The sequence below is a fragment of the Pan paniscus genome, chromosome 19, assembly GCF_029289425.2.
Source record: "Pan paniscus chromosome 19, NHGRI_mPanPan1-v2.0_pri, whole genome shotgun sequence".
NCBI lineage: Eukaryota > Metazoa > Chordata > Mammalia > Primates > Hominidae > Pan > Pan paniscus.
The window spans coordinates 10,680,584-10,700,066 of record NC_073268.2 but is presented as its reverse complement, the minus strand read 5'-3'; the positions used below and the strand labels follow the sequence as shown (position 1 = coordinate 10,700,066).

The window sequence follows — 19,483 nt, the reverse complement described above, 5'->3', positions numbered from 1 at the left end:
TCATGTTTCTGCAACTGATTTTTCTCAAATCTGGCTGGCTTTACAATGATCTACGTGACCTGCTTGGCCCCATGAAAACGTGGTTTTACAAACTCTGCTCTCCACTTTCTGGTTGTATCTGAAGAAAATCATAATTCAAGCTCACAATGAGAACTATGAGGAAGATATGAAGGAAATGGTCATGATTAAATGAGAAGTGATTGGAACCGAATGAAACAGGAGTAGGACTCTACAGCCCCAAGACACAGTAGAGTATAGTCATGATCTCTAAACGTAAACTCCCTGGGTTCAAATCTTAACTGTATCACTGACGTTTTGTGTGATATTGGATGGCAAATTATTATTATTTTTTTTTAAGACAAAGTCTCACTCTGTTGCCCATGTTGGAGTGCAGTGGCACAATCTTGGCTCACTGTAACCTCTGTCTCCCAGGTTCAAGCGATTCTCCTGCCTTAGCCTCCCAAGTAGCCGGGATTACAGGTGCGTGCCACCATGCCCAGCTAATTTTTGTATTTTTAGTAGAGACGGGATTTCGCTATGTTGGCCAGGCCTGTCTTGAACTCCTGACCTCAGGTGACCCACCCACTGCAGCCTCCCAAAGTGCTAGGATTACAGGCGTAAGCCACCGTGCCCAGCCTCTGTCTCTTTATTCATAAAATTGGGATAATCATGGGACCAACTTCATAGTGTTGGTATGTGAGTAGGTTGTGAAAGTGCCTTACACAGAGAAAGCCACCCAATAAGGGTTTACTATTTATTATCTCTTTTACAGACAGGTTGTTCTGCGAGGTCTGGAAAATTACATAAAAATTAAAGGATAGAATGATGTGAGGATATGTATGCAGAGAAGAAAATAAATGCTTTTATTCAACAGCAAAGAGTAAGGTATTGGAAGCACAGAACTCTAGGAGTACATGTGCTCCATAAGACAGAAAATGTTGGGGTTTTTCTTTTCTCCATTTGAGAATGTCATTGAAAATTCTTGAGCAGGATAAACACAAAGATTACAGTGATATTTAAGAAGTTAACTCCCAAGGCCTGGCGTGGTGGCTCACACCTGTAATCCTAGCACTTTGGGAGGCCAAGGCGGGTGGATCCCTTGAGGTCAGGGGTTTGAGACCAGCCTGGCCAACATGTGAAACCCCGTCTCTACAAAAATACAAAAATAAGCCGGGTGTGATGGCGTGCACCTGTACTCCAGCTCCTTAGGCGGCTGAGGTGGGAAAATTGTTTGAACCCTGAAGTGGAGGTTGCAGTGAGCCGAGATCATGCCACTGTACTCCAGCCTGGGGGACAGAGTGAGACTCCATCTCAATAAAGGAAAAAAATAAAGTTAATTCCCAACTAATATGGATAATAGGTGTTGGCACAAAGATATTTAACGTTTATTTTCAAGCTTCAATTCCACCTGGGAAGGAAGGAAGAAGCATACTTAGCACCTGGCTTCCTACCCCCAACTTCACTCCAAACACAGGTCTGTTGGCATATTTTTCCTATTAGCCTTTAGCATAGAGTTTTGTTTAAACTAAAGGTTTAGTGGTCTTAAAAAATCTTTAAGCCACTGATTTAGAGTGATATCTCATTATCAACTTTACTACACCTACTAAATTCAATAATGGTAAAATGCCAACTATTACTATTTTAAAGACAAAGAAATTTTCTTTGTGCTGAAGACTCTGGCCAGGGTTCCCCCTCATGTCTCTGTTCCTCAGGCTGTAGATGAAGGGGTTCAGCATGTGGGTCACCCCAGTATACATCACAGCCATGACAGTGTCCTTCACAGTGTTATGATTCGTCGATGGGCACAAGTAGAGACCAATAATTGTCCCATAGAAGAGAGACACCACAGAGAGGTGGGGGCCACAGGTGGAGAAAGCCTTCTGGATGCCCCCAGTGGAAGGGACCCTGAGGATGGTGGAGACGATTCTTGCATAGGACATGATGAGGAGTAGGAATGGGATGACAAGGATGAGCCCGCCCATGAAAAACATCACCCACCCATTGACTTGCGTGTTGGAGCAGGCCAGCTTCAACAAGGTAGATGTATCACGGAAAAAGTGAGGAATCACATTCTCAGCACAAAAGGACAGCCTGTTCATGAGCAAGGTGTGCAACGTGGCATGGGCAGTGGTCAACAGCCAGGAGAGTGTCAGCAGAGCAAGGCAACACTTGGGGCTCATGATAGTGGTGTAGTGCAGAGGAAAGCAAATAACCACATAGCAGTGATAAGCCATGACCACAAGGAGGAAGCTCTCCAGAACTCCATAAAACAGATCAAAGTACATCTGAGCCAGGCAGTCCGCAAAGGGGATGGATGGGTTTTGGCTCTGCACGTTCTGCAGCAATTTGGGCATTGTGACCGAGGAAAAGCAGAGGTCAGAGAAGGACAAGTTGCTGAGAAACAAATACATAGGCATGTGGAGATGGGAGTCCAGTCGAATAAGGACAATGATGAGGAGGTTCCCCAGGAGGGTGGTAAGATACATGGCCAAGAACAAGGCATAGAACAGATTCTGCTGCTCAGGTTGGATGGGAAGGCCCAGGAGCAGGAACTCTGAGATCATGGCTTGGTTCTCTTCTTCATCATTCTGTGACTCTGTTATCCTTAAGAAGAATATAATGCACCTTAACACCTACAGGTAACCAATAAACATATCTCTATAATGTGTGGCCTATGTGCAGAGACCATGAATGAGAATTTAGGCACAGGTAGCAGACTGGCCTCTGAACCCCATCATCTATTGAAATTTCCCAGTCGAAGCCACTGATGACTCTAAATCCCCATCTCTAAATCCAATAACCTATCACATTTAACACTAATGATCACTTCCTACTCCATGATACCCTCCCCTCACTTGGCCAGGTGACACTCTCCCTCCCTACCTTGCAATCCTTCACACTCTTCTCAGACAACTGCTCCTGTTCCATTATCTTTGAATATTGGTGCTTCTCAGAGTACTGTCCTTACACATTTCCCAAATATGCCAGTGAGTCCCAAATGTACTTCTTCAACCCACACCATTCCTCTGAGCTACAGACCTGGATGTTCAGCTCCCTGAAGACCATCTTATTTGCATGTTTCATGGCCACCTCAAGCTTCATCTTTCTGATACTAAGTCTGCTGTCTTCCCTGACCCACGTGTGTTCCACTCCAGTATTCTCTTGCTGCCTGTGCCATCTACATGGTCCCCAAGCCAGAAACCTGACAGTCATCCTTGACTCTTGCCTACCCTTCAGTTCCCTCATTCAATTACCACATCTTATCAATTCCACCTTCTAAACATCCCTCCTTATGCTCAATGTTTGCACCCGACAGCCACCTTTCAGGTCCGCTACTTTTCTCACCTGCACCACCGAGGCAGACATGGTCTCCAAACATATATTTTTGCTCTCTTTAAATCTATTGACTTGAGGCCGGGCATGGTGGCTCATGCCTGCAATCCCAGCACTTTGGGAGGCTGAGGCGAGTGGATCGCCTGAGGTCAGGAGTTCGAGACCAGCCTGACCAATATGGTGAAACCCCCATCTCTAATAAAAATACAAAAAAATTAGCCGGGCGTGGTGGCAGGCACCTGTAATCCCAGCTACTCAGGAGGCTGAGGCAGGAGAATCACTTGAACCTGGGAGGCGGAGGTTGCAGTGAGCCGAGATCTTGCCACTGCACTCCAGCCTGGGTGACAGAGCGAGACTCCATCTCAAAAAAATAAAAACAAAAAATAAAAATAAATAAATCTATTGACTTTATCCTGAATCATCCTTTTCATAACTCAACCTGCTCAGGTCACCATCTAATTAAAGAGTTTCTCATTTCTGTTAAGATAATGTCCAAAATAGCTAATATGAACCATAAGACCCTGTTTTACCAGGTGAATTCTCTCCTGCTTACCTCTCTCTCTCTACTCCAGGAACAACACTGGATTTCTCCTAGTATCTCAAAAGCATCTGCTCTCACCCACCGTGACATATCACAGTACCACTGCCTTGAACGTGCTGTCTCAACCCCATTCCATCTCTTCTCCTGGAAACTCATCCTTTAGATCATTAAATATGGGAGGACTTGCTCTTTGCTAGACTTTAATAATTGAGAAAATATCTATCTTGTTCACTGATGAACCCCAACATCTACAGCAATGTGTGCCACAAAATATGTATATATATATTTGTGCTACCTAAGAGACTACTGGATTATTTCAACAGAAACCAAAACTACTGGAGGTTAGAACATCTGCTGCCACCAGGCCTTTCCAAATCAAGAATTCCTTCTTATAAATCCTTTGTTTTGATTTCTACGTAACTGCACTGTAGGCTTGCCAGCTTCATTCCAAAATATTACCCCATCCTCAGCTACCCTGTAACATGGCTTAATGCCAATCTACCCAGACAAGGCTACGATTTTCTTTCCTTGTGATTCAGCCTACCCAATATCAAGATATTGATGTGGGCAGAAATGAGACTGATGTGAAAGTTTAAAGATCATGAGAAGGCCAGGTGCGGTGACTCACACCTGTAATCCCAGCATTTTGGGAGGCCGAGGTCGGTGGATCACCTGAGGTCAGGAGTTCGAGACCAGCCTGACCAATATGATGAAAGCCCGTCTCTACTAAAAATACAAAAATTAGCCAGGCGTGGTGGAGGGTGCCTGTAATCCCAGCTACTCAGGAGGCTGAGGCAGGAGAATCACTTATACCTGGGAGGTGGAGGTTGCAGTGAGCCGAGATCGTGCCATTGCACTCCAGCCTGGGCAACAAGAGTGAGACTCTGTATCCAAAAAAAAAAAAAAAAATCATGGGGAAAGGATTAAGGACATTTCCAATCTCTCCGACCTGGCTCCTGGTCTCCTCCAGATGCCTCTCTCACAGTGCAGTCCTGGGGAGTTTTCGGAACTTCTACAAACCCTGAAGATACAGAAGGGACCTCTCACTACAGGGTGTTTAACAGGATCGTGGGGTTTAACCCGGCCAGATTAATGTGTACAGAAAAAATGAAAGATGTGGTGCTGTGTTTTACTGATGAGAAGAATCTATCTTTGATTCTCTGGGAATTCCCATCCTGGGAACTAAGTTGGTACCATCTCTTTTTAAAATGTGTGATTACGGAGCCCAAATCAGTCAGATATCACAAATGCTGCCACTGAGGAGATGAGGCATGTGGGCTTTGCCCGCTCTTTTCATTTCTCTGCATCTTAATTTCTTCAGCTGTAAAATAGCAATACTGACTTAACCCTGCTGAAGGCACAAAGCAGTGATAAAGTTGAAATCTTTTATGAAAATTCCTTCTTTACGTGACTCCACTATGTAATACGGTTGACCCTTGAACAACACAGGGATTAAAGGCACCAACCCCTGTGCAGTCAAAAATACACAAAGACATTTTGACTGCCCCAAAACTTAACTATTACTAGCCTACCGCTGACCAGAATCCTTACAGATAACATAAACAGTCAATTAACACACACTTAGTATGTTATATTCTTACAATAAAGTAAGCTAGAGAAAAGATGTTACTAAGAAAATCATAAGGAAGAGAAAACATATTTACTAATCATTAAGTAGAAATGGATCATCATAAAGCTCCTCATCCCTGTTGTCTTCATGTTGAGTAGGCTGAGGACAAGGGGTTGGTCTTGCCACCCACGGTGGGTTTAGTCTTGCTACTCAGGGTGGCAGAGGCAGAAGAAAATCTAAGTGGACCTACGCAGTTCAAAACCTGTGTTGTTCATGGGGACAACTGTATTTATGAATACTATTTTAAATAAAGAAATTGAATCTGGTAAACAGCAATCAAGGTATTTCTAGAATGTTAAACAGTAATTTGGATTTTACAGTACCTAAAGAACAGTCCCACATAGTCATACCATAGAACCCTAGTAATCAGGACCCGAAGGTCGAAAGGACCCAGAGGGACACAGCTTCCAGCCTAACTTACCAGGAATGTCTGAAAGGAATCCCGAGGCCTTGACCTGGGAGCCTTCGCTCTTTTATGCACGTTAGATACATGGAGATACAGCCTCTGTCGTCATCATCTAAGTCCACCCCGTCCCTTCACACATCTCCCAGTCTATGTTTTCCAGGTTCTAGAGACAGTAGGTCCCATTGGACCCCAGGCCCTGGTGAAACTTATTAACAAACAAAGTAATTGCCCATGATCCCCTGGGACAAATCTCCTAGGAGGTCTAGAGCAGGCACTACTTTATAGCTGCCCATTCTGGGGTAGGAGAACAGGCAGAAGAGGAAGCAAGATCATCCCCAAGTCCCACCAGGAATGCTGCTCAGACCACAGCAGTCCACAGGATCTCTTCCTTGTCTGAATATTTCTTTATTTTATTTTATTTTTTGAGATGAAGTCTGGCTCTGTTGCCCAGGCTGGAGTGCAGCAGCATGATCTCAACCCACTTCAACCTCCGCCTCCCGGGTTCAAGTGATTCTCCTGCCTCAGCCTCCCAGGTCGCTGGGATTACAGGTGCCCACCACTGCTAATTTTTGTATTTGTAGTAGAGACAGGGTTTCACCATGTTGGCCAGGGTGGTCTTGAACTGCTGACCTCAGGTGATCCCTCCGCCTCGGCCTTCCAAAGTGCTGGGATTACAGGTGTAAGCCACTGTGCCCAGCCTGAATATTTCATTATTTTAATTCCTAAAATATTTGCTTTCCAAAATATAATGAATTGCTCTGTATTGTCCACTTATTACTTCAAAAATGTTATCCTAAAAATGAAGAAAGAAACGTTCTTTATTGATCAACTAATTCAATCATCTGGCCCCATCATTTATCTCTGCTACATTTAGGAAAACCCATTTTGAGTTATGTCCACACATCCCTCATCACTGAATGTTGAAATCTAACCCCAGTCTCTAAACACAATACAATTGCTACCTCTACACAATTACTTCCTAATTTCTCCCAGCCACATATGACAACTTTATCTTGGATCTTTACGGGTTAAGAGGGCGTAAAAAGATAAATGGGGAGAAAGTGGAGTTCTGAGAAAAGTAACCACATTTGCAAAGACTCAAGAGGTCAAGACAACATGGCATACTCAAGAAACTAAAGGACGTTCTGTGTCCGGACGCGTATCATGTGAAGCAGAGAACTGAAGGGGAGAAAGGGAACCAGGCAATGTCCTGCTCCTCAAGGCCTTGTGAGATGCGGTCAGCAGCACCACCCTCATCCCAAGGGGAAAGTCTCTGACTGGTTTCAGGCAGGGCAATTAGATGCTTAGATTTAATTGGTAGAAATGTAAATCTGATTAAAGTGAGGAGACTAGACTAGCATTAATCAATCAGAAAGGCAGATTAATCATTTACAAGGTTATTTCAGTAACTCAAGTGAGAGATGATGGTAACCTGCATTAAGGGAGTGGAAACAGGGCCTCAATTACACATACTGGAGAAATAGGGACACCTATAAATATTCTTCACTAATCTTCATTTCAACATGAGAATAAAATAAAACTTTAATTCATCTGGTGAAGTAAATAAGGGGGAGCTATCAAGGGATAATAGTTGCCAAAGAATACCTTCTTGTACAAGTAGTGTGATTTATACCCTCTGTTGTCCACCAAATGTTGTAACCAAACTAAGATTTCCTGACATTTTTTTGAGACAGAGCCTCACTTGGTCACCCAGGCTGTAGTGCAAAGGTGTGATCTCTGCTGACTTCAACTTCTGCCTCCCAGATTCAAGCAACTCTCATGCCTCAGCCTCTGAAGTAGCTGAGACTACAGGCACATGTCACCACGCCCAGCTAGTTTTTGTATTTTTAGTACAGACGGGGTTTCACCATGTTGGCCAGGCTGGTCTCAAACACCTGACCTCAAGTGATCCTCCCACCTCAGCCTCCCATAGTGCTGGCATTATAGGCATAAGCCACAATGCCAGAGACACAAGTCTCTTCAAAAATAAAAGAGGCAGACCTCTGCTTGCACACAGGATATAGTAGGTTCTAGCAAGCTAAAATGATCCTCCTGCAACAATTAAAATTTTAAAAGGTAAAATCATAATTTTAAAAGGTAAAATCATAATTTAAAGGTATCAAAGAGTTGCAGAAGCAACAAAAACTACATAACCTAAAGTTTCAGAGAGAGGGTGACCATTCTAAGATGAGGTTACTCCAACTAGCTATTTTTTCCCTTGGGAAAAGTAGTTGCTGAATCTGGGCACAGACTGAGGTAGAAGATCTGTGCCGGGGAAATGAAAGCGTTAAAGCATGTAGCGCTCATGCAAGACCAGAATAACAGTTTTGAAGCATGAGGGGCCTCAAACCCCTGTACTATTCTCCCCATGAGACATTTGCTGACTCTGATAAGAATGCTTGAAATCTAGGCAGACACTACTAAAAGACGGAAAAGAATCTCCTGCCGACTTTCAGGACTGAGGAAGCAAACACAGTTAGAAGAGGCCTTTTTCGAACACGTATCTGGTCTCTCCCTCAAGATATTTGCCAAACGTTGAATTTGCATGGAGGCAAAGTCCAAAGAACTAAGCTAAAAACCTCTGAAGAAAATTTCTCACTACTTTTCAGGGCTAAGGACATCAAGATGCATGAAAATCCCAATAAGGAAACAACCTAGGAACAGGAGTAAACTTAACCTTCCTAAAGTTACAACCTAATCCTAAGCCCAAACCAATTCCTGATCGAATTGAGGTGATGAACCCACTCACCGTATCTGCATTAAAGAGGAAAAGAAGAATCATCTCTGGTAGAGGTAACAACACTTGAAGCCACTGTAACCCTAGTATCCATGACTCCCAGCACATACTATTGAAGCCACTGTAACCCTAGTATCCATGACTCCCAGCACATACTAAAAAAATTACTACACACAGGCAAGAGGCAAAATTACATGCCTAATAATTAAGACCAAAAAATAAAGATTGAAAGATGACTCTGAGCTTAGAGGTGGCAGACAAGGAATTTAAGATAACAATTAGTATGTGAAATAGATAAAAAGATGAATAATTTTACTAGCAAATAGCATAAAGAGCACAATGGACATTCTGGAAGTGAACACTACAGTATCTGAAATTAAGAACTCAGTGGATGATTTTAACAAGTTGGACATAGCAAGATACAGAATCAATAAACTAGAATACAAGTCAATATAAAATACCTAAACTGAAGTGCAAAAAAAATTAAAGGAAGAAACCCCAGATGCAGCCATAAGAGATAAATGGAACATGGCACAGAAGGCCTATCACTGGAGTCCCAGAAGGACAGGAGAAAGAGAATGGAACAGGGTCATATGTTTGAGGAAGATAATTAACCAAGAATTTTTCAAACAGATAAAAGACATAACACTACAGGTTGAAGGAGCTCAGCAAATCTCAAGCAGTATAAATCGAAAGAAAACCAAACATAGGCATATTGGAGAAAACTACTGAAACCAAATATAAAGAAAAACCCTAAAAGCTGTTGGGGAACAGGACAGGGTCTCAATACCTTCAAACAGCATGTCTTAATCCATTCAGGCTGCTATAACAAAATAGTATAGAGTGAGTGACATACATAGCAGAAATTTATTTCTCACAGTTCTGTCTGGAGGCTGGGAAGTTCAAGATCCATTTGCCAGAAGATTCAGTGTCTGGTGAGTACCGACTTCCTGATTCACAGATAGCCATCTTTTTGCTGCGTCTTTACATGTCAGAAGGGGACAAGGGAGCTCTCTGGAGTCTCTTTTAAAAGGACACAAATTCCAGCCAGGCGCAGTGGCTCATGCCTGTAATCCTAGCACTTTGGGAGGCTGAGGCAGGTGGATCACTTGAGGCCAGGAGTTCAAGACCAGCCTGGCCAACATAGTGAAACCCCGTCTCTACTAAAAATACAAAAATTAGCTGGGCATGCTGGCACACACCTATAATTCCGGCTACCCAGGAGGCTTATGCAGGAAAATTGCTTGAACCCGGGAGGTGGAGGTTGCAATGAGTTGAGATCACGCCATTCACTACACTCCAGCCTGGGCTGTGTCAAAAAAAGAAAAAAAGGAAATAAGAAGAAGAACAAGCAAACCATATAGCAATCCTATTAGAAGATATAATAATTGATAGGCAAACTGACAAATGGAAGAGATTAAGATTCCAGAAACAGATTCATATATATAGTCACCAGACTGATGATAAAGATTTCCACTGTGATGGAGCAGGGAAAGGACGGCTTTTCTCCAAATGGCAGTGGATCCGTTGAATATCCACACTTCAGGAAGAAAAATGTACGTTGATCTCTACCTCACCGAATATAAATATCAATTCCACATTGATCACAGATCTAAATGTGAAAGGTAAAAGCAAATCTTCCTGATGAAATCATAGAGAACATGACAAAAATTTAGCAAAGATTTCTTAAGATACAGACAGCACTAATTATTTAAAAATTGATAAATTAAAACATTAAAACTCTTCTATTTCTCTAACGGCACCATTAATTGAACAAAAGCCAACCTACAAAGGTGGGTAAGATAGTCTTGTTACAAACATCTGACAAAAGACTCATATCCAGAAAATATGAAGAATTACAAATCAACATTTAACAAAAAACAGATAACCCAAAGAAAAAAATGAGAAGAACGCTTGAGTAGGTGATTTACAAAGACAATATACTTTTGGATAATAACTCTATGAAAAGTGCTTAACTTCATTAGTCATCAGAGAAATGTAAATGGAAATCAGCAATTCTGCTGTTGGACATATATTCAAAAGAAAAGAAATCAATGTATCGAGGAGATATCTACACTTCCACGTTTACTGCATCACTATTCACAATGGCCAAAATATGGAATCAACCCAAATGCCCATCAAAGGATGAATGAAGAAAGAAAATATGGCATATATACGCAGTGGAATATTATCCAGCCAAAAAAAAAATGAAATCCTGTCCTTTGCAGCAACATAGATGAAACTAGAAGTCATTATGTTCGGTGAAATAAGTCAAGCACAGAAACACAAATATTATATGTTCTCACTCAACATGTGAAAGTTTAAAAAGTGGATCCCATGATGATAAATGAGCAGACTGGTGGTCACCAGAGGCCAGGAAGAGTAAGGGGAGGGGGAGGAAGAAAGGTTGATTAATAGGTACAAAAGTACAGTTTGATAGAAGCAGTAAGACTGAATATAGTTTACAATCATCTATTGTATATTTTAAAATAGTAAAAGGGGAATAATTCAGATGTTTCTAGCATAAAAAAGACAACTATTTAAGGTGATATATATCCCAATTACACCAATTTGATCTTGATAAATTTTATGAAGATATTAAATTATCACATGTACCTCTATTATGTATCTGTTTTAAAAAAAAATTCAACCATGGCGAGATACCACTATACTCACCACAACAGCTAAAATGAAAAGGACGAAAAATACCAAATCATGTTAAGGTATTGAGCAACTAGAACTCTCATACACTGCTGGCAGTAGGGAAAATTGATACAAGTCCAGTACTTTGGAAAAGTGTTTAGCACTGACTACAAAAACTATACATAGGCCTGCCATGTGATTTATAAATTCCACTCTTAAGTATATATGCCTAAGAGATATGCGTAGCTACACGACTCAGGCCAAAAACCAGAAACTACTAAAGCCCAAAATGGATGTTTAGTGGTCTCTTCACACAATAGAATACCATACAGCAATGAGCATGAACAACCTACAACCACATACAACTGTGTGGATGAATCTCACATATACAATGAGTGAAAAACGCCAACACAAAAGAGTACAAACTATATACTTCCATTTAAATAAAGTAAGAAAATAGATAAAGCTAACTTAATGATATTAGCAGTTAGGATAGTGAGTACCTGTGCAGGAACAGTGACTAGAAAGGAATATATGGTCATTTCTGGAGGGTCAGTAATGTGTTTTTCATCTGAGTGCTGGTTACTCATGACTGGCCTGTTTGTAAACATTCCTGATAAAATTTTCAGGCTTCATTTTATTTCCTAAAATAATGTAGCATCATTATTTTTCCATCTATGTCTAATAACTATATTATCTAGAGTCCCTATATGCCTCCCCTGTGTTGGTTCTTGCTATTGGAATCTTCCTTGTGTCTTTTTATCTTTGGGTTTATGTTGGATATTGTGCTTGAAAAATTATTAACAGAAATAATTCTGTTATTTCAGCTCTAAGGTGACATTATGTTCCTCTAAATAGGATTTCTTTCTTGCTTTTGCTTAGTACTTTGGGTCATAGACATCTGGAATCATTCTAGTTGAAGTTTAGTACCTTAAATTTGCCAGACCTCTCCCTACTCAAAGCCAACAGGCGATACATGTAGAGTCTGCTTTATTTTTGGCTTACTGTTACTTTGGCTTACTGTTATATGTATTTTATCTTTTATTATTTTTTTTTCAGATGGAGTCTCACTCTCTTGCCCAGGCTGGAGTGCAGTGGTGCCATCTCGGCTCACTGCAACCTCCACCTCCCAGGTTGAAGCGATCCTCCTGCCTCAGTCTCCCAAGCAGCTGGGACAACAGGTAAGTGCCAGCATGCCCAACTAATTTTTGTATTTTTAGTAGAGATGGGGGTTTCACCATGTTGGCCAAGATGGTCATGACCTCAGGTGATCTGCCTGCCTCAGCCTCCCAAATGCTGGGATTTCAGGTGTGAGCCACCACACCCAGCCTTCCTAGGGTATATTTTAGGATTACTGCACAATAAGGAGCTGGTTTACTTCTTGTAAACAAGACTCATTTCCCAAGACCCTCACCTCTAGAGAATAACATCAGAGCAATTATCCATGTTCATCTCAAGAGACTCTCTGGGGATTGCATCCCCAAGTTCTCTCCAAAATGGATAAGCAGACCTGATGTGCTCCCTGTTCATCCCGTTTCTTCATGAATCTAGGATCCAAGATTCAGTTCTCATATCCCACAAATCTCACTGGGGCATCAATAGCCTGAAATCCTGTCTCCTTTTTTACAGAAGCTGAAGACCCAGGCAACAAGTGCTCTGCTCTGTACCTTTAGCCAATAGGATGAGTCTCCAAGACCTATTCAGAAAATAATGCTTCATAAAAGACTTCAGGTATTTTATGACCTGAATGTGTTTTCATCCTGTAGAGCAGGAACGTGGAGGAAGCTGAACCAGTGAACTCTGAGAGCAGCACAGAGCAGTGGGTAAGGTCTGTACATCTCAGCCTCATGCTCTTTCTCCCTCTTCTCTCTTATCTTCTCTCTTCTCCATTTTCTCTGTCACACAAACATACTCACACACTTTGGGAACTCATGTAATCTCACCTCTTAGTCTTCAAAGGTAATAGAACAATCCCTTGAATCTTAGAAGCACTCTACAGTTTTCAAGGTACTTTCACATTCTCTGTTGCATGTAATTCTCACAGCCTGCGAGAATGACTACCTAGGTGAGAAGAGGGGATTTAGGCAGGTCGTGGGCCCTACTCAAGGTCATACAGCTAGGAAGTAACAGAAGAGGTACAAAGCCCAGTGTTTCCACTGCAAGCTTGGACCCCTTTTCCATATTGTCCCTACAGTGTCCCCCCTCACACCCCAGCAACACAACAGAGGGGTCTGTGTCTCTGTGACCATCTGACCACACCAGTGTTCAGAACCCACTGACTCTTACAAACTCAGAGCAGTGTTTCCCAAAGTATAGCATCAGAACTACTGCATGCTTGCTAAAAAGAACTTGGTTCTCAGAAACAGGACTTCAAGAGAGACTTCAGGACTTCAAGAGAGAGAGTCAGAAAGTCAGCTTTTTGTTATGAAGCATCACAGGTGATCGTGATGCACATGAGTGCAGGAGATGCTTGCCCTGTGGGTTACAAAGCAGAGGTATCTGGCCGGATGCAATGGCTCACGCCGGTAATCCCAGATACTCAGGAGGCTGAGGCAGGAGAATGGCTTGAACCTGGGAGGTGGAGATTGCCGTCAGCCGAGATCGTGCCACTGCACTCCAACCTGGGCAACAGAGTGAGACTCCGTCTCAAAAAAAAGAAAGGAAAAGAAAGAAAAAAAAGGGAAGCAAGCAAGCAGAGGGATCAATTTCTCAATTTCTCTGGGAGTTCTCTGGCCTTCCTCAGTCTTGTCACCTGCCCTCTACCCTCCCTCCCATCAGCAGATGTCCCACAGAGCACTGAATGGTAAGAACAAGACTGCAGAAGGAAGTCATTTGTGATGTGGGAAGCCTATAATACCGTGTGCCCTCATCTTCCGTCTCCCCTGCAGTTGCACCATGAGGCCTGACACCAGGAGTCCCACCCCTGACATCCTGGACCATTCCGGACAGACAGAGTGGGGTCCGGCTGCTCCTGTCTGAGCGGGCAGCAGAACCAGGATAGAGGCAAGACTGGGAACCCTGTTGCTCTTTGTACTGAGAGAGTGGGTTCCCTACTAGAAAGGGGTGGGAAATAGAAGTTGGAGGAATGAAGAATCGGAGTCCCTTTGCCACCCCCATCACAGGCCCCTTCCATGGACAATTAGGCTTGAAGTTTGGAGAGCTGCTTCCACATACAGCATTTCAGCTCTTTCTCCTGACCCCGGGGGAGGTGGGCATTATTGCTGTCCTCCATCCCATGGTAGAATAGTTAGATTGTGAAATCTGGAGGCAGAACAGGGGCTCAAATCCCAATGTGTCAGTTCTGATTGAGTGAATGTGAGAAACTCATTAACCTAAATCTCAGTCACCTCATCTATAAAGCAGGATAACAGAAACAAATAGCTCGTTGTTACAATGATATATGTCGTTGTAAATAAAAGATGTATATACATAGCACCGTATGTATTTATGTATGTATGTGTGTGTCTAATGAAATTGCAGTTTGTTCAAAAAATGCTTGAATTTGTTACACTGGGGTTTGAACCCAAACTTCAGACTCAAAATCTCCTTCCACTATGCCACCTACCGTGGACATCTGGGAGTTTAACTTGCTACATTGAGGTAAGGAATTCACTCATCCGATGAATGCTAGGACTGCCCTATACCCTCACCCCACCCCAAATCTGGCACTCCAAATTACTTTAATAGTCGAAATTACTCACAGTTCCCTCATCTCCATTTGCTTATTCTGCTGTGACTTCAAATTAACCATGTTTCAGATTGAATTTGCAGAACAAGCTCCATACTTCCCTGGCACACTGGCTGATTTTCCAAAACATTGCAATAATATGTACAGTAATAATTAGTATGTACAGTAATAACTACATATTTTGGGGGTACATGTGATATTTTGGTACATGAATATAAGTGTAATCATCAAATCAGGGTATTTAGGACATTCATCACCTCAGACATTTATCATTTCATTGTGTTGGGAGCATTCTCTTTGTAGCAATTGTGAATGGAGGTTCATTCATGATTTGGCTCTCTGCTTGTCTATTGTTGGTGTAAAGGAATGCTTATAATTTTTGCACATTGATTTTGTAACCTGAGATTTTGCTGAAGTTGCTTATCACTTAAGAAGTTTTGGGGTGGAAATGATGGGGTTTTCTAAATATAGAATCATGTCATCAGCAAACAGACAATTCGACTTCCTCTCTTCCTGTTTGAATCCCCTTAATTTCTTTCTCTTGCCTGATTGCCCTGGCCAGAAATTCCAATACTATGTTGAGCAGGAGTGGTAAGACAGGGCATCCTTGCCTTGTACCAGTTTTCAAAGGGAATGCTTGCAGCTTTTGCTCATTCAATATGATATTGGCTGTGGGTTTGTCATAAATAGCTCTTATTTTGAGATACGTTCCATCAATACCTAGTTTATTGAGAGTTTTTAACATGAAGGGATGTTGAATTTTATCAAAATGCTTTTCTGCCTCTATTGAGATAATCATATGGTTGTTGTCTTTTGTTTTCTTTATGTAATGGATTATGTTTATTGATTTATATATGTTGAACCAGCCTTGCATCCCAGGGATGAAGCCAACTTAATCGTGGTGGATAAGCTTTTTGATGTGCTACTGGATTCGGTTTGACAGTATTTTATTGAGGATTTTTGCATTGATGTTCTTCAGGGATATTGGCCTGAAGGTTTCTTTTTTTGTTATGTCTCTGTGAGGTTTTGGCATCAGGATGATGCTGGCTTCATAAAATGAGTTAAGGAGGAATATCTCCTTTTCAATTGTTTGGAATAGTTTCAGAAGGAGTGGTACCAGCTCCTCTTTGTACTTCTGGTAGAATTTGGCTATGAATCCATGTGAACCTGGGCTTTTTTGGTTGGTAGGCTATTAATTACTGCCTCAATTTCAGAACTTGTTATTGGTCTATTCAGGGATTTGACTTCTTCTTGGTTTAGCCTTGGGAGGGTGTATATGTCCAGGAGTTTATTCATTTCTTCTAGATTTTCTAGTTTATTTGTGTAGGGATATTTATAGTATTCTCTGATAGTAGTTTGTGTTTCTGTGGATAAGTGGTGATATCCCCTTTATCACTTTTTATTGTGTCTATTTGATTCTTCTCTCTTTTCTTCTTTGTTAGTCCAGCTAGCAGTCTATCCATTTTGTTAATTTTTTCAAAAAACCAGCTTTTGTATTTATTGATTTTTTGAAGGGTTTTTTTGTGTCTCTATCTCCTTCAGTTCTGCTCTGATCTTACTTATTGACTTCTGCTAGCTTTTGGATTCACTTGCTCTTGATTCTCTAGCTCTTTTAATAGTGATGTTAGGGTGTTGATTTGAGATCTTTCTAGCTTTCTGATGTGGGCATTTAGTGCTATAAATTTCCCTCTTAACACTGCTTTAGCTGTGTCCCAGAGATTCTGGTACATTGTCTCTTTGTTCTCATTGGTTTCAAACTACTTCTTGATATCTGCCTTAATTTCATTATTTACCGAGAAGTTATTCAGGAGTAGGTTGTTCAATTTCCATGTAATTGTGTGGTTTTGAATGAGTTTCTCAATCCTGAGTTCTAATTTGATGGCACTGTGGTCTGAGAGACTGTTAGGATTTCAGTTCTTTTGCATTTGCTGAGGAGGGTTTTACTTCCAATTATGTGGTCAAGTTTAGAATAAGTGCCATGTGGCACCGAGACAAATTTTGTTGATTGGGGGTGGAGAGTTCTGTAGATGTCTATTAGCTCCACCTGATCCAAAGCTGAGTTCAAGTCCTGCATATCTTTGTTAATTTTCAGTCTCATTGATCTAATATTCACAGTGGGGTGTTAAAGTCTCCCACTTTAAAGACGCATAGACACATAAAGTCTATGAGTCTTTGTAGGTCTCTAGGAACTTCTTTTATGAATCTGGGTGCTCCTGTATTGGGTGCATATGTATTTAGGATAGTTAGCTCTTCTTGTTGCATTGATCTCTATACCATTATGTAATGCCCTTGTCTTTTTTTATCTTTGTTGGTTTAAGGTCTGTTTTGTCAGAGACTAGGATTGCAACGCCTGCTTTATTTTTTATTTTATTGCTTTCCATCTGCTTGGTAAATTTTCCTCTATCCCTTTATTTTGAGCCTATGCGTTTCTTTGTACGTGAGATGGGTCTCCTGAATACAGCACTCTGATGGGTCTTGACTCTTTATCCAAATTGGCCACCTGTGTCTTTTAATTGGGGCATTTAGCCCATTTACATTTAAAGTTAATATTGTTATGTGTGAATGTGATCCTGTCATGATGCTAGCTGGTTATTTTGCACACCGGTTGATGCAGTTTCTTCATAGTGTCATTGGTCTTTATATTTTGCTGGTGTGTTTGCAGTCGCTGGTACCGGTTTTTCCTTTCCATATTTAGTGCTTCCTTCAGGAGCTCTTGCAAAGCAGGCCTGGTCGTGATGAAATCCCTGAGCATTTGCTTGTCTGGAAAGGATTTTATTTCTCCTTCACTTATGAAGCTTAGTTTGGCAGGATATGAAATTCTGGGTTGAAAATTTTTTTCTTTCAGAATGTTGAATATTGGCCCCCACTCTCTTCTATCTTGTAGGGTTTCTGCAGAGAGCTCCACTGTTAGTCTGATGGTAACCTTTGTAGGTGACCTGACCTTTCTCTCTGGCTGCCCTTAACATTTTTTCCTTCACTTTGACCTTGGAGAACCTGATGATTATGTGTCTTGGGGTTGATCTTCTCATGGAGTATCTTAGTGGTGTTCTCTGTATTTTCTGAATTTGCATGTTGGCCTGTCTTGCTAGGTTGGGGAAGTTCTCCTGGATAATATCCTGAAGTGTGTTTTCCAGCTTGTTTCCATTCTCCGTGTCTCCTTCAGGTACTCCAATCAGTCATAGGTTCAGTCTTTTTACGTGGTCCCATATTTCTTGGAGGCTTTCTTCATTCCTTTTCATTCTTTTTTCTCTAATCTTGTCTGCATCCCTTATTTCAGCAAGGTGGTCTTTAAACTCTGATATCCTTTCTTCCACTTGGTCGGTTCAGCTGTTGATACTTGTACATGCTTCATGAAGTTCTCATGCTGTGTTTTTCAGCTCCATCAGGTCATTTATGTTCGTCTCTAAACTGGTTATTCTAGTTAGCAGCTCCTGTAACCTTTTATCAAGGTTCTTAGCTTCTTTGCATTGGGTTAGAACATGCTCCTTTAGCTCGGAGGAGTTTGTTATTACCCATCTTCTGAAGCCTATTTCTGTCAATTCATCCATCTCATCATCCAGTTCTGCTTCCTGGCTGGCGAGGTATTGCAACTATCTGGAGAAGCAGCAGCACTCTGGCCTTTTGTGTTTTCAGCATATGTTGTTGTTGTTGTTGTTGTTCTTTCTCATCTTCATGAGTTTGTCTAGTTTGGATCTTTGAGGCTGCCGCCCCTTGGATGGGGTTTTTGTGAGGACTTTTTTGCTGTTGTTGATGCTGCTGTTGTTGCTTTCTGTTTGTTTTTCTTTCAATGCTCAGGTCCCTCTTCTTTAGTAGGCCTGGGGGCTCATTACAGGCCCTATTCATCTGGTTCGCTGCTGTGCCTGGAGGTATCACTCAAGGAGGTGGAGAACAGGAAACATGGGTGCCTGCTCCTCCTTGTGGGATCTCTGACCTCAAGGGGCACCAACATGATATGAGTAGGTTCACTCCTGTATAGGGTGTCTGACATCCCCTGTTGGAGGGTCTCACCCAGTTGGGTGGCACAGGGAAAAAGATCCGTTTAACAAAGCACTTTGTCCCTTGGTGAAGGGGGTGTGCTTCACTAGGGGAAACCCACTCATCTGGGCCACCTGGATTCCTCAGAACTACCAGGAGGAAAGGCTAAGTCTGCTGATCCACAGAGATTGCGGCCACCTCTCCTGCTAGGGGCTCAGGCCCAGGGAGATCAGGGTACTGTCCCTGAGCCCCTGGCTGAAGTTGTACTTCCTGCATTGAGGCCCCACCCAGTGAGCAAGAATGGGTCAGGGTCAGGCCTGAAGAGGTGCTTTGGCCACAGTCGACCATAGGGGTGTGTTGGGCTGTGGTAGACACCTTTTGGGACCAAGTCAACCAGTCTCCCAGGCTCCGGCAGGGGAAAAGTGTGGGCTGGAGCTATAGAGATGGCTGCCACCCTTCCCCCACCCAGGGAGCTTAGTGTGCTAGGCAGTTATCAGTCCCAATGTTGGGTGCTGCCCCTCCTGCAAGGA

At 42.1% G+C, this 19,483-nt stretch overlaps 1 protein-coding gene across 1 annotated transcript; it reads right to left on the bottom strand.

Annotated features, from left to right (window-relative positions):
* Positions 1 to 1,553: 1,553 nt before the first annotated feature.
* Positions 1,554 to 3,928, bottom strand: LOC100994685 (olfactory receptor 1E3). The gene has a single exon (XM_024926216.4). The coding sequence runs from the start codon at positions 2,562 to 2,564 to the stop codon at positions 1,554 to 1,556; it is 1,011 nt and encodes a 336-aa protein (XP_024781984.1). The 5' UTR covers positions 2,565 to 3,928.
* Positions 3,929 to 19,483: the final 15,555 nt, after the last annotated feature.

What these genes read in the sequence shown, in the direction of transcription:
- LOC100994685 (XM_024926216.4), bottom strand. Translation starts at nt 2,564, where the DNA reads ATGATCTCAGAGTTCCTGCTCCTGGGCCTTCCCATCCAACCTGAGCAG.